The 16,258-nt window shown below is 39.7% G+C and overlaps 1 protein-coding gene across 28 annotated transcripts in view; it reads right to left on the reverse strand.

Annotated features, from left to right (window-relative positions):
* Nrxn3 (neurexin 3) overlaps window positions 1–16,258 on the reverse strand; it is a 1,574,539-nt gene that overhangs the window by 952,281 nt on the left and 606,000 nt on the right. For 19 of the 28 annotated variants that reach the window (XR_011373379.1, XR_011373377.1, XM_070028679.1 and 16 more), the window contains 2 exons: window positions 8,858–9,061; window positions 2,959–2,985 (listed from right to left, as the gene is read on the reverse strand). Coding sequence is in view for 26 of the 28 variants with exons in the window: in XM_070028679.1 (XP_069884780.1) it covers window positions 2,959–2,985; window positions 8,858–9,061 (231 nt within the window). In the remaining 2 variants the exon portion in view is untranslated. The remainder of the gene's footprint in view (window positions 1–2,958; window positions 2,986–8,857; window positions 9,062–16,258) is intronic. The other 9 variants (XM_070028703.1, XM_070028598.1, XM_070028688.1 and 6 more) reach the window with 1 other exon arrangement.

Here is a 16,258-nt window from a genome sequence, read left to right on the forward strand (position 1 = left end):
AACACTGAAAATCTGTTTTAAAACTTAAGCAATGACATTCTCTGACTTCCATTGAAATGACAGCAGGGGACAAGGTCCAGGAGCCAGAGGAGAGCCCTCCTCCCTCTCAACCCAGGCTGCAAATCAATCATTTCTTAGATACCCATAGGTAACAACTGGGTAAGAGCATGGACTTGTAGTCATACTTCAGATTCTTACACAGAGCCAATAAGGAGAGAAATTCTGATTTGTACGTGCTTTGTCTTTTAATTTAGATGTATAGTCTCAGTTTTTTTCTACCCATATGCCAATAATGCCAGAAATGGGGGAGAGAAAGTAAGTAGATAAGACAAAATTTTTGAATTACTATTTTTCTTAAACATCCATGCTTATATGCATTTGTTTCTCATAATTTATCACGTTTGTGTGGCTTCAACTGCAACTTCTACTACAATTCAACAATTAAAAGCAATTTCAGCCAAAGCAGTCACATTTAATTTGGGACTCTACTAAACCCTAGATACATGTTTGTGTTCTTCTCACTACAGAGCCTAGTTTAATGGACTTTTTAATTTTTTTCCCCTAGACATTCATTATTCAAGCAGTGGACACACCATCATTTTCCAGATGAAGTCCACAGAGTTACATTTCTTAGCATGTCAGGTTTACCAGAAGGGAATTTAAAAGATAATTTTAAAAAATCAAACTTGAATCTACCTACTCATTGAACTCCGATCACTTACACTCTCTAGCCTGTGATCAAAGTTGAAAACTTCCCTTTGCTGACATGCTTTTATCTTCATACTGCTATAAGTAGCTCTGTGTAGAAAATATTTCACCAGGTTTAGAACGCCTGCTGTTGTCTATCTATGTCGCTGTCTTCCCAGGACAGAGGATCCTGGAACTTGTCTCCGGATGACCTTCCATTGTTGATTACATGGAAATGGGCTGCACTGGAAAGTTGATAGAACAGCCACAGCAAGTTCTGATAGCCTCATCAAATCAGCCCCTGGGTTCTCTGCTCTCCAAATAGGATCCAGGAGTTGGCAGATTCTGAAGATGAAGCTTTTCACCCCGTGCCCAATTTCCATCGTTTCCAACTTTGAAAATTAGTATAAAAAGAGAAGAAAAGGCTTCCCTAAGAATCACTATTCTCTTACTTTAATGGATAAAGATACAAATGACTACATTTTATGCAGCCTCATTTATATGCAAAGTCCAGAGAAGATAAATGTATGGAAGTAAAGCCATTAATGATTGCTGCGGGTTAAGGGTAAGAGCAGAGATTAGATGCAAACAGGTAAGGGGACTTAGCGGGGTGATAGTAATGCTGCTCTAAAGTATGATTGTGGTGACTTTTGGATAAATCCATATGTACAATTATCATTGAATTGTAGGGCTATGATGAATGAATTTTGTGGCAGAAATTAAACCTCAATAGGCTGTTAAAAAAAAGCTCCACATTGGAAAGAAAGAATGTCTCAATTAGGTCTTTAGTGACCTAAACATCATGAGAAATTTCTCACTATTTAGAAATACTAAACCAGAAAAATAGAACATTATCTAAAATAGCATGATGCCTAGACATGCATAATATACTCTAGGAAGTAGTTGTTTACAGAAATCTTTAATTTTTCTCATTTTGGGTTAATTTTTGTGGCGTGTGTGCCTAAAACTAGAGGGGTTTGTTAGGTTGTCATATGATATTCTATCACCTGCCAAAAAAAAAATTTGAACTATCATCTCTGAGAGATTGCCTACGATATCATTAACAAGTACATGAAAGAAGGAAGTCAGAGTATTTTCTCTCTGACTTTGTTTCTATAGAAGACTCTAGTAAGGAAAGAAGCAGAGAATAAGGAGAGAACACAGAATTAGGTGTACTGAATACACAACTAATCCACTTTTTTCTTCCTCCGGGTAGCACCAGAAGACTTTGCACTTAGAATGGAGTCCTGCCTACCAAATAAGTACCAGCAAAAGTGATGCTTGCTGCTTCCAGGCAAAGAGATGAAGCATGCTGAAAGAACTCTCAGGTGATGGACCTCTCTCTTCCCTTCATGGAAGGATCCTAGATCCTTGAATTCATTGCTTCTTTGAAAGGAACTGTCTGGTAGACAGTTCAGTTGTTCAGCTGGCATTAGACTTTGCCTGAATAAGAAAAAAAAAACAACCTTTGTTTCCTTATAACAGCGTGATTTAGTCTAATACAACATGTCCTAGCAAAAAAACCATATTTCTCTTTGTCCTTCATCAATGTCTTCCCTCATTCCTATCTTACGTGTTTATATTCTTTTTCTTTTTCCTCAACTTTAGCTAATGTCATTTTCCAGAGAAGATGATAGTAGCTTTCATCCTATAACTCCTTAGGACCCTTCTTCAAGAGCGGGACTCTGGAATGGGTGAGAATGAGAATGGCAGGCGGTGTTTCCTTCTTCAGCTAAGTCTTTGGTTGAAATGTTGCATCACTGCCAAGAACAGGGCTTTACACATCCTTCTAGAAGCTCCTTCTACTGTTCTACTGGTAAATGCCAGGCAGGAAATCTCAGAGTTGGCAGCCATCTCCGGGTCATGAACTTTTACTTTTATCAACTGCAGCTTTTGGCAGTGGAGAAGTGCAGTCTGGTTTCTCTAAAGCTTTCCGTTCACCTCAGGGGTTATCTCCCAAAGAAAACACATGACCATTTCAATTCATTTTCAAGTTATTTCATAATCCACATGCCCTCTCCTCCTTTTCTGTAAATGCAGGTAGAGAAGAGAGAACCTGCTCCAAGACAAACACTACACCTCAGTCCCACTTAACCCACGCCTTCATCCCACTCTCCAACTTATCACCCCCCCCCCGTTTCCTCCAAACCCCACTGTCAAAAAATAAAAGAATCCAAAGAAAAAACAGCTCATAAAACAGTAAACAAAATAAAGTCAGTTTTTCTCTTTTTTTTTTTTAAAGAGCAAAATGAAACTTGAGGAAAAACTTACTGGAGTTACAGTTTATCCTGATACAGTCTAGATGGGGAAAAATAAATGAAAGATGAAATTGCATCCTTCAAGGTAACAGCTGCAGACATCCAAAAACAATCAGTCCACCCTTCCGGGGACAGACACACGCAAGAAATGTGGCCATTTTATATATATATATATATATACACAGTATGCACAAGTTTAAGGGTGGGTGTATATGTACAGTATATTATTTAGTAAAGTTGGATACATATATATATACACACACACACATATATATACACATATGTATAGAGATATATACTGGAATACATATATATCCACAATGGACATCAAGAATGTTGTTTGTTTTTTTTCTCTCTTCAAAAGGAAAAAAAATACCCTACTCGTTTATATAAAAGATTTCGAGCCCAGATTTTAAAATGTTAATTTTATTAAGCTTAGAAGTTAAGGTAAAAATTCCCCCATCAAATGCAGGTTATAATGTAGTTCTCTGTACAATTTAATGTTATTAAAGTTATTTTTAAAAGTAGCGTTGCAGCGATTTTAGAATGAGGGTTTCAAAGTTAAATCACCACTCTGACACAGGGAATCATTTAAGAAAAAAAATCTGTCCTTTCAAGTTCCCAGTGCAGTGTTTAACCCTTTCTCTTTTTCTAAAAATGAATTCCATCCCACCCTCTCCTCAGGTTGAGGCCCCAAATGCCACAGAAATTTGCACAGGCACACTTGCCATCCTCTTAGAGGTAAGGAAAGGGTTAATACCACCTGGTTATTTCCTGTCATAAAATGGCCACTTGCAAACAGCTAACCGCACAAACACCCATCCCAGATTTTAGAGAGGTGGGGGGGAGGAGGGGGCTCCACTGGGTGTGAAGTGGGAGGAGTTGTGGGATATTGTCACTGTTGATTGGTTTTTCTGATTGCTATGGGTTCAAAGGCTCCTGGATCAACCCACTCACCAATTCCATCTCTGTCTTCTTGCCTGAATGCCCAGACTGAATCAAAATGCCTACTGCATTCGAGGAGAAGGCAGGACAGGCATGTGTGCAGGAGATCTCAGTTACCTTTGACATCTTGCCTACTTCACTCTGCATGTCTAACATAGCGAGGAGAGAAAATTGTTTGGTTTCAATCTTACTTTTGAAATGGAAAAGGAAAGGAGGAAAAACATAATGACCAGCCCATGTGATCTGTGCCAGGGATCAGAACAGCTAATAATTTCCTAGTCTCCATTTCAGAGTCAATGGCACATACCATAATAATTCTTAAGTAGAGTTAGTGGAGGTCAATAGCATTCTGGGTAGAGATGACTGGAGACCTGTCGCAGTTCATCATTACGAGTTAAATCAAGAGCTGGTTTACAATAGTGGGAATTCCATTAGGAATTTATATAAAGTCAAATATTAAAAAGTAGAAGTCAAATGGCAGAGAAAAGTAAATAATGGTATGGGGGTGGGGGAATGCAGCTATAAACTCCGAGGTTTTTGCCATTGTGTTGAGAGAACTCATGGAAGAGAATGCCACCACTTAAATCCCCCAAGGTGAAGTATGTTAATCAAGCAAATGAAAATAGAAGTCAGGACCACCAGCAGGAGCAGAGGGGAACTATGTGAAATCCAGATAGGAGTAATTTATAACACCCAATCATTTCTGGGGAAGGAGGCAGGCAGCTTGTTTTTTCCCCAGAACATCTCTTGAGAAAAATCTGGGTTTGGTTTCATGCGGTTAGGTTTGTCATGTGTCGTCAACCGCAACAGAAAAGTGGGAGCAAACAGCCCTGGAGCAACTGGTACGACCACCACACAGAGGAGGCCACGCCCCTGAGGACTGGGGTGGGGGCAGGCAGGGGGGAACAGGTGGAGTTTCATCTATTGTTTGCAACTACCATCTCCCAAAGGTGGAGAAACCATGCTTCATGGTGTATCAAAGTAGGGAGAGGGAGGAGAACTGTGTGCATGCTTAGGAGAAAGGAAAAGAGGAAGAGTAGGCCTAATGTTCCAAACCCAAGGACTTCCCATAAGGAACGATTTTCTTCTTTGGTTTCTAGGCAGCTGAGGAATTTATGGTCACATAAGAATCTGGTCTAAGGACTGGTGTGGGTTGGATTCATCTTTCCAGATCATTCAAAGGATTCCCTAAGATGTGTTGGGCATCTTTAAAAGTGTTACAATGTAGGACTTTCAAGATGGCAGACAATTTGTTTTTAAAGTGAGACATGAAGACTCATGTTGCTATTTCTACCCAAGGAATAAATAGCTGGAGAAAAAAAAGTCTCCTCTCTTTTCACAAGTTCTGTGAAGAGACAGTGTGTTTGTGAGGATATGTATTCTTAACAACAACAAAAACATGTGCCAGGGAGTTGATGAAGGAAACCATTTCCTTTAGCTGTATCTTTGATAGTGGCCAGAGTTCTCTCTTTGCCTGAAAAAAAGACTACTTCAGTCTTTACGTGAAATTTGAGAGGTGAGCATGTTTGTGCATTTGTATATGTATACATGTATGCTATTTGTTTTGATTTACTTAGTTTTCTTTGCTTTATTTCAATAAATGCAAGGAAATGATGGGTCTCCATAGGGGTGATCTTTGGGTGGTGCATGGTTGTGATGGATATTTCTAAAAGTTGTATGCTTTCAATAATGCATGAGCAGTGAGCTAGGCAGAAAATGTCTGGGAGAACTCTAAGGCAACTGGTCAAACTGCCTATACTGGCTCAGAAGTCACCATGAAAGGAGGCCTCCCGGCTCTCTGATGAGAATCCAGAAAGGTTTGTCTGCATCTTCTAACTTTTCTATAGTGTGGCTCAAGTCAAACTGAGCACTAAGGAAGAAGGAAATACTCTCTCTGCGTCTTTCAAAGATGGCAATTATGAAAGAAGTGTGACATCATTAAGCTCCAGTGTCATTGCTCCGTAGGTTACCCTGTGAGGGTAACAGGTCATCAATGATGATCTAGCAGTTAGGCACAAGACTTCTAGTCTCTATTCCATCCCCAAAGCTTTTATCCAAGTTTTGACAAGGCAGATAGCTCTCTATTTCATATCTATAAAATTGAGTATAAGAAGAACAATTTTTGGATTTTCTCCCAATTTTATGGAGATGAAAATAAGATCTTTTAAATCCTTAACAAAATGCTGTTGCTAGCTCTTTTACTTCTCAAAGAACAAAATGTGGTTGTGCAGGAGTCAATCGCACAACTTTTAGAGACATATGATATAGGGTTATTTCTCTCACCTCTATTTCCACTCATGCTGTCTTCAGAAAACAGAGCCCATGGAAAACCCTAGTGTCTTTGACATTTAGATATATTTTGCCAGATTAATATCTACTATGCTTTTCTATAATGAGTGTGTAGCATGACTAATTTGAAACACATTAGAGAATTATTTCTGTTGATTCCATATATGTGAGACAACGAAATGCAGTAATCAACGTGGCATAGTGGTGTACACGGGCAGTTTCAGTAATCTGGAAGTAAAGGCTGTGAGTGTAAGGCCAGCCTGGACCTTAGGGAGTTCTAGGCCTGCCTAGATGACATAGTGAGATTCTGTCTCAACAAAACAAAACAAATTTAAAAGAAGCAGTACAAATGTGAAAAGGAAAAGCACGTGAATTCAAACTGTGCTTAAAGAACAAAAGTCCTTATAAAACGAGTGTATTTGGGAAGGGAGGAGGGGAGAACCTTTGGATAAAGTATGAATGTGAAAAGGGACATGTATACAAGACAATGAATTAAAGTTCAGAGTATGTGCACGTGTGTGTGTGTGTGTGTGTGTGTGTGTGTGTGTGTGTGTGTGTGTGTGTGACAGAGAGAGATAAAGAGACTAAGAGGAAGGGAGAGACACAGACATATCTTTATTGCTCATTTCCTTTTATCCATCCCTGTGCCCTGGTCATTCTAGGATGGGAGACATGAATCCTGTGTGTGAGACCTGTAGCAGTTAACTTTCTAATTTTGTCAAAACAACGACTAATAAGGAAAAAACACATTGTCTGTTGAAAGACACAGCATGTGCTCCCCAGGCTCCTATGGGCTAAATCTTCTTCCCACATATCTGTCTCTCTTCCTTTGAGATACAAAGACTGTCTTTGCTCTCTTTTCTCTGTGAACTAAGCAGTGGTTTATATTTGCTCTCTGCCTTGGTTTTCTGCTTTGGGTTTGGATTATTATCCCTTTTGCTGTTTCTTTGGAGAAGTCGGGGATGTGCTACTACTTGTTGGTTTGAGGTGCAATGGGTCACTTGGTTTGCTTGGGTGGGGAGGGTGATGTGGGGTGGGAAGGTGGGGGGACAGGGGCCTGCCAATCCCTGTCGGCTGCTCAGTACTCTCTGTTCTCAAGGCTGTTTGCTATGCGGGCCGCAGGCTTTGGGCCTTTGAAGGGTTGAATACCATCTTTTGATTTACCATGGCTGATGGTGGGAGGAAACTCAAGAACATACACACACAAAAAGATCCAGCCAAAGAGAAAAACAAAACCTAAAATAACCAAACACATACACACATACACATAACACAAATGATAGAAACCCAAGAGACACACTGACAAGAGAAATCAAATGAGGTTGGACAAAAGGAAATCATGTTGGAAAGCTGCAAACTGGAAGAAAAAGTAAAGGACATAACGAAACAAGCCACTGCTCAAAACAGTCCTCTGTCGACTGGAGATTTTAGAATGACAGCATAGATATTTGAAATGTGGGACCAGTTTGCTTGACAACAGATAAGTCTGTGATAGATTCCCAAGCTCAGCTTCCTACAGGGTGGGGGGGGGGTCATCTAGGGATTACATGCTCTGGAATATGGTACATTTCTCCATCATGTCATCTCCAGGCTTCTAACAAGCCATCCCATCTTTTATAAAGGAGTTCTGTATTCAAACCTATTTTACATACCCAGATAAATCTATCTGCTTAGAAAGTTTGACTGAGCGGTATCATGGAACCTCTCAGCACTAGGCTTCTGAGGAATGGGAAGAGCAGAAACTGAGATGTGTTGCTTGCTTACTTGTTTGTCTACAAAAATACCAGAAGGCCCACACTCTCTAGAGATCAATTCGGATCCAGGAAAGAGAGTTGAGAACGGAAAAGAAGGGGAGGTCATAAAGACAGAATTTCAAATGAGTCCATTAGAGGAAAGAACAGAGCTTGTCCCAAATAAAGCTACACGTTTAAAGTTATAATAATTTGTTTTCCACAAAGCGATTGTTGAATAATAGTATTAAGCACAATTATTTTTTTTCCCCAAAAGGGGCTGTGGAGAAGTGGGCAAGAATGTCAGGAAGGAAATTAAGACGATCTTCCAGGAGGGATCTTCTCCTCTCATAGGCCAGAAATGCTAAATGTAAGCAATTGCTTGTCCAGTGGGACAGTAGAAATCATCTGTCATGGTTCCTGGAGAGGGGTAGGGGGGAATCTCAAACTGTGAGTGACATCAGGGCCACCACACTTTCCTCTGACATCCCGTCCTCAGGTTTGGCCTCAACTCCCCCCCCCACTCTTCCCCCCCCCCCCATCCTCAGCTTGACTGTTTTGAGTTGGACTTGATGGGAATATGACTGATCAAAAGATGGACCAAAGTAGCGTGTTTTACACAAAGCTAAACGATTCCAAAAAACCAAGAAAGGAAACTTAGAAAACAAATAATCCGTTTAAGAAAAACAACCAAAACCAAAACCAAAACCGAACCAAACCAAACAGAAACAACAACCACTGTCAGAAACCAGAAATTGACATCAAAACCTCATGCAGAAATAAGGAGGTTATATGTTGCTGGGTTTTTATCCTTGGTCCATGAAACAAGAGGTGAGCAGTTAACTTTCAGGAAAACAAACAAAGAATTCAGTCAAACCAAGAAAACTCAGAAAGGAAAAGGGAAGACAAGCCCAAACAAGATGGGGCATGGGGGCCTTCATACGATACCTAAGTTAACCATGAGCTTGACGCGCCCCCCATCCAGCTCCAGGCGCAGAGTGTCGGCCGAGTCCCTGGAAGTCGTAGCCACCAGAAGCCCGTAAGCTCGCTGGGACATGAAGCGGAAGGACACGTCTTCTGCCTCGGTGTGCATTACCATGGGCATAATGATCTTCATGTACATGCTGCCATCATAGCTCAGGATAGATGCCTCTGCCAAAGAAGAATGGAGGAGCGCGTTAGGATGAAGGCTGTCATTGTGACAAATACTGCATTGCTAAGGAAAGTGGGGGTGAGGGGGTGGAGGGGGAGCATCACCAGATTTCTAGTCAGGTGACTTGTGCTTAATTGATCTGAATCGTTGCTACTTTCTCAAAGGTGTTGGTGCTACCCCGGCTGCTCTTTTTTCTGGAGGGTTACCAAAGTAAATAATTGTATGAAGGCATCTTGCAAAACTTTACAAAAAACCACACATCCACACATATTAGTTATGATACTTTGATATGCTGTAGCTAGAACTAGTGTGCAAGGAAAAAGCAAATATCAGCATCCCTGTATTTTGACAAACATCATAGTAGATCATCCAACATCTGGCTAGAAGCTTCAGAGACCAGGGGACTGCAGCAAGCTGGTGTGTGTCATATCCTGCCTGGGGAGAGAGGCTCAGCTCACTCATAGAACATCAACCGGTTCAATTAGGACTTCTCTTAAAAAAAAAAATAAACAACAAAGGCGGAAAGGGCAGGGCACTGTGGCTCATGTTTGTAATCTTAGGAGGGTGAGATCTGAGAATCATGGTCTGAAGCCAGCCCAGGCAGGAAAATCTGTGAGACTCTTATCTCCACTAAAGTACAAAAGAAAGGAAGAAAGGAAGGAAGGAAGGAAAGAGAAAGAAAGAAAGAAAGACCACCCAGAAGTGGAGCTGTGGCTCATGTGGTAGAGCACTAGCCTTTAACACAAAAGCTCAGGGACAGAGCCCAGCCTAGAGCACTAGCCTTTAACACAAAAGCTCAGGGACAGAGCCCAGCCTCAGAGACCAGAAGAAAATGGGGGTGAGGAGTGTATAGGGGAGGAAACCCACTATACGTTATCTCAGTTCTATAAAGTAGACTTACTCCTACTTAAAACCAAGAAAGCCCGATGGGAGATGGGAGATGATAACATCCCCACAGGACCCAATAGAAATTTTGGCCCATCCCATCCAATACCAAGTCCAAGGACTGTTTTACAGCACATTGATACTCAAGATGTAAGTTTGTTCACTCACCCATCAGCAAATACCTTCAGAGAACACAGAAGCCATACTCTCACAGGGCTCAATATCTGACACTGATTAGGTTCTTTAGTAAATAAATGCTGCTGTCAAATAGTCACTATTTACAAGTTCTACCGTGAAACTGATAAAGGCCACCTTTTGGGAGGAGACAGAGCATATACAAGTAATTGCACTGCAGTATTTTAAAAAGTGGTTAAATGACAGAGAGAGATATAAATACCATCAGTTACATTGTGAGGTGTGGGTGAGTAAAAACCTTGTCAAAGAACTGAACCTGCAACATAACATGTTTTTAAGGATCAAAGCATATCATATGCTCCATGACAGAGTGTGCTGTTCTTAGTTGTGTGTGTGTGTATGTATGGGTATAATATGCACAGGCCATTATTTAAACTCATGCATTATCAACATATATTATTATGTCTTTGTGAATATACATTCCCAGATTAATGTCTCTTCTTGTTCTTCTACGTGTAGTGCCTGAACATATGGATAAGTGAATGTATCTTCTTCTTTTTCTTCTTCTTCTTCTTCTTCTTCTTCTTTCTTCTTCTTCTTCTTCTTCTTCTTCTTCTTCTTCTTCTTCTTCTTCTTCTTCTTCTTCTTCTTCTTCTTCTTCTTCTTCTTCTTCTTCTTCTTCTTCTTCTTTCTTCTTCTTCTTCTTTCTTCTTCTTCTTCTTTTTCTTCTTCTTCTTCGCCAGTCCTAGGCCTTAAACTCTGGGCCTGGGCGCTGTCCCTAAGCTCCTTTTGCTCAAGGCTAGCACTCTGCCACTTGAGCTACAGCGCCACTTCTCATTTTTTCAGTGATTAATTGGTGATAAGAGTCTCACAGACTTTTCTGCCCAGGCTGGTTTCCAACCACAATCCTCAGATCTCAGACTCCTGAGTAGCTAGGATTACAGATGTGAGCCACAGTGCCTGGCTTGAAATCATCTTTTTAATATCAATATTGGTCAGATGAGAGAGTAAACCAGAGAGTATGAAAAGAGCTAATGGTTAGAACTAAAAGGTATATCATAACATATACTCCCTGTGCACTGCTGTCAGTATGATCTATTACTAACCCATTTTTTTTTCCGGTCATAGGGCCTGAACTCTAGGCCTGGGCAGCTCTTCAGCTCAAGTCTAGTGCTCTACTACTTGAGCCACAGTGCCCCTTCTGGCTTTTTCTGCTTATGTGGTGCTGAGGAATTGAACCCAGGGCCTCATGCATGAAGGCAAGCAATCTACCACTGAGCCACTTTCCCAGCCCCACTAACCCAATATTTTTTTAAGAGGAAGGTGATAAAGCAGAAAACACTACAGGAATCAGCTGAAACAAAATCAGTTCCATGGATTCAGTTTAATTTGTTTCAAAGACTTCAAACCTGAAAACTGCTATGACTAGAATCCTAACTTTAGGGGGAAATGAATCCATAGAGAAAATTTATCCAATCTTTTCTACATGTGTTTGATTATTGAGTACTGAGAATGCATATGGAGGACAGGTATATAATGACATTTAAGTCATTCTGTTATGATGCTCCCTTTTATCCCTTTATCTTTCAATGTAGCTAAAATTGCAGGCATGGGCACCTTGCTCTAGCATCTTTAATTTATTTAACAATATTTGACTATACTTTTCAAATTACTTTCTTACTGGTTGCTCTAGCACTTATAATATTCATCTTAATGTACTAGAATAAATTTCATCTTTATGTAAGTTAATTCCACTATGATATAGGGTAGTGCTGGTGATCAGACCCATTCTACAACTATATTGAATGCCCACCCCAAATATGAAAACTCTATTTTTATATAGTTTCTCCCACCCTCTTCCTTTTTTCTTTTTCTTTTTTTAAATTTTTATTTTTTGGGTCCGGTCGTGGGGCCTGAACTCTGGGCCTGGGCGCTGTCCCTCAGCTCTTCAGCTCAAGGCTAGCGCTCTACCACTTGAGCCACAGCGCCACTTCTGGCTTTTTTCTTTTTGCTTATGTGGTGCTGAGGAATCAAACCCAGGGCCTCATGCATGTAAGGCAAGTGCTCTACCACTGAGCTACCTTCCCAGCCCTCCCTCTTCCTTTTTCTGTGCTATGATGGTCATATCATGTTATAAATGTATGCTGCATAACAGATGTATAAATTACAATCACAACATACACTGTTTATAGTTACTGCACTGTAAAATCTGACATCTTTTTCAGAGCTGAGGTAAAAAAGGGAACTCAGGCATGTTTATGGAGTTCTTTAAATTAAGTTTATTATTTACCATCTCTGATTCTTACTGCGGATTCAAATTCCCACCTAGTATCATTTTCTTTTCCCAATGAAACTCCATTCACTTGGATTTTAATTGTCAAATATATGACAATTCTATACAGTATAGGCACAATAACACAATTTTATAGATATTGTTTTATGCATTTTCTTTTCAAATCAGTTAAGAAAAGAAAGAAAATGACATGTGTAATTATACTGTATTTTATGGTTACCTACATAATTACCTTTACTGGAGCACTTTATTTTTTCTTCCCCCCCCCACATAAATTCAGAATTAACATCTGCTGTCTCTGTGATAATAAAGGAAATCTTCAAGTAGTTCTGGTAAGGTAAGTGTGTTAGCATGCATTCTTTGCTTTTGTTTATCTGAGGGTGTCTAATTGACCTTCATTTTGAAAGACAGCTTCTCTGGGTATATTCTTCCAGGCTGACAGTTGTTTTCATTTCAACACTCTCTGTGTCATCCCATAGCCTTTAACCTCCATTTTTCCTGAAGAAATGTTAACTGTGATGCCCTTGTATGTGTGTGTGATTTCTTTTCCTTTGAAGCTTAAAAAAAAGTTCTCTTTATCTTTGTTTTCTTTAACCATTTGCAGCATCTTTATTATAATGTACAAAAGTCAAAGATAAAATTCTCCTTCTTAAGAATTCATTTAAATTTTTCAGTGTGTAGATTAGCTTATCATTTTTATCAAATGTGTGAAGTCTGTAGGCATTATTTGAGCATTGCTGTCTCTCTCTCCCTCTCTCTCCCTCCCTCTCCTTTTCCTATTATACATATGTTGGTACATTTAATTATGCCTCATATTTCTCTGAAGTTCTTTTTATCTTGATTAATTTTGCTTCTATACAGATTTTATAATCTCCCCTCGTTTATCTTCAAATTAATTCTTTCTTCGGACAATTCAAATCCATTGCTAAATCCTTCTAGTAAATTTCTCATAGATAAACTTCACTAATTCTAAAGTTTCCTTTTGGAGATACACAGATGCTATATAAAATTTTACTTTTTATTAATATTTGCTATTTGATGAGTTATTATTATGTATTGTTATGTTTTTATGAATTGTTATTATTTAATGAGTATTTTTTTATAGTGGTACAAAGATTTGACCTCAGGCCTAATACATGCTAGACAAACATTCTGCCACTTGGGCCATATCCCCAGCCAATTTTTTATTTTTTCAGATAAAGTCGCAGGCTTTTGTCTGGGGATGCACTCAATCTCCTACCTAGCTGGGATTACAGACATGTACCACCATGCCCTATATGCTTTTTGAGATGTTTCATTTTTTTTCTTTTTTGTCCAAGATGACCTCAAACTGAGACCCTCCTTTTCTTACCTCTTAAGAAGCTGGAATCACAGGTGTATATACTACAACACACTCAGTTCTTGAGATGTTCTCCTGAACTGGGTGTGATGACTCCAGATGCAGAACAGTTAACAAAGCTTCAGAAATAAGTATGCAATGTCCACAGAGCTAAATGAAGGTTACAGGCAGCCTTCATTAAGCTCTTCATCTCTCTCCTTCATTTCATTCTCGTGTTCTGTCCTCTTTCAAGTACACAGCACAGAAAGTCCACTAAACTCTAGATGATACAAAGAATCAACAAGACTATAAACAATGAAAGGCATGCATCACTACACTGGCTTTTTATTTTTAATACTGGCTGTCAATTGGGGAATTCACATAAACAAATTTTACTTAGCATGTGAATTTGCTGTTATTCAGTTAATTGTGATGTGTGGAAAGACACAAATTGTCCATTTATGTTCCTGACCTAGCTTGCTCATGATAGGGATCCTATCATTTTACAAAAAGCAAAATGGCCAGCAAAGAATCTGCACAAGGAATCAAGTGCAGAGAACAAAGGCAGAAAAAGACAAATTGGTAACCTTTTTACCCAGGTTAGCTTCATAGTGAAATCTTCTAATTTCTGATTCCCACTTAGCTGGGGTTACAGGCATGATCCACTACACCAGCCCTCATTTAACTCTTTAAATATAGTTTTCTGCACACATGTATATGTAATAGCTACATTATAGTTTTTGTCAGTTAAGTTCAACATAGAGGCCTCTAAAAGTGATTTCTATTGACCTCATTTATCTCTGTATATAGTTTGTAAAGCTGTTGTTGAAAATTAGATACTTTAGATAACACAGTGCAACAAGTTTAAATGTTGATCTTATCAACCACAGGTCTATTTCTTGTTCATGTTTTTGTTTGATTAGTTGGTTGGTGCCAGTAATAGAGCTTGAACTTGAGTCAATGCCTTGTGTTCTCATTCCTTCTTGCTCAAGGCTGGTGCTCTACCGATTGGGCCCCAACTCTACTTTCAGCTGGTTAATTGGAGATAAGAGTCTCATGGACTAGGTCCCATGCTTGGGTTGGCTTTGAACAATGACCCTAAGATCTTAGACTACTAGGTAGCTAGGATTGCAGGCATAAGCCAATGGCTTTGTGTTTCCCTTTTTAATTTAGTAACTTGTATTTTCCCAGAAGTGGGAAGGTTCTAATGTCTCTGTCTGGATGTTTCCCAATGTTTGGCTATTTTTCCCTTCCTAGATATTGCAAGCCCCTCACTAGCCAAATCATTTTCTCAGGGCTCCTTAGTGAATTCCTTTGTCTGTTTACTACATGCAGTGAGGAGACTGCTTTCAAGCCGTGTATGATTTAGTCACCTCTTTAGCCACAGAGTAGTAGCTTTGAAATTATTCCCCTGTAGCTCCTGAGTGGGTAAAGCTTTGAAAATAAGCTCAGTCTTTAGACTGCCAAGGACAACTGTGGTTTTATTTGTATGCCTGGTCTCCACCTAGGTAAGAATAACTTCTTGTTCAGCCAGTGTAGACAGAAAAGTCATTTTTCAGCCCCTTGAGTGAATACAATTATTCCCCTGCCTGATGGATCTGTGTGTGGCTTGAGAATGACTTTGAATCTGACCCATGTCCTACTCTAATTACCACTGAGTGTGCATAAATGCTCAGTAATGTCCCATGTCCTACATCAATTGTCTCTGAAAGTGTGCACAGCTTTCCAGAACCAGCTGGACAAGTGTGAACCTAAGAAAGCCCCTCTTGGCTTTGTCTTCCCTTGTTCTCTGCACTTGATTCTTTGTACTGATTCTTTGCCTGCCATTGTACTTTTTGCTTCTAGCATCTCAGGATTCCTGTCATAAGCAAGGTAGGTCAGGAATGTAAATGGATGATTTATAACTTTCCACAACATCACAATTTATTGAATGACAGCAAATTCACATGTTAAGTAAATTTTGTTTGTGTGTGTTCCCCAAGTAAGACTGAAGTCATTTGATAAGCCTAGGCCATTAACAACACAGGTCCTTTATTCTAGTTTTAATTACTAATATTAACTCTCAGCTCACATGGTACGCTTTACAATATTGAGGTTACAAGACGGCTAGGAAGAGTTAAACTGATTCAAGGTTCTAGCAGGCCTGGCCTACGAGCAAGAGTAAAAAGTGCATACAAATGCAAAATGAATCACTGAAGTGTCAGAGACTAGTCAGGAACTGAGTTACAAAGTTGTTGAAGCCAGTGGTGTCAACATGCAGAGTCCATCGGAGGTGCCATGCTGGTTCAGGGGGCAGAGCTGGTTTCAGACAGAGCTGAGTCCAGGTCTGCAGATGAGTCTCAAGTTTACTGGATGTAGATGGAGGGCAACGTAAATGAAGGATCAAACTGAAGTCTCAAGGACAGCTTCAGAGAATTATCACTTATCCACCCCTGAGGCAGACACTAGATAGTCGGATGGAGAAATTGCATATAACCTAGGTCTGGTGTCTTCCATTAGCTCACAGGCCTGGTATTTCTGACATGCTTTGATATATTTGCTGAGGTAATTGTTTACTGGCATACA

This window comes from Dipodomys merriami, unplaced genomic scaffold (assembly GCF_024711535.1).
Source record: "Dipodomys merriami isolate MVZ:Mamm:240054 unplaced genomic scaffold, mDipMer1.0.p SCAF_1, whole genome shotgun sequence".
NCBI lineage: Eukaryota > Metazoa > Chordata > Mammalia > Rodentia > Heteromyidae > Dipodomys > Dipodomys merriami.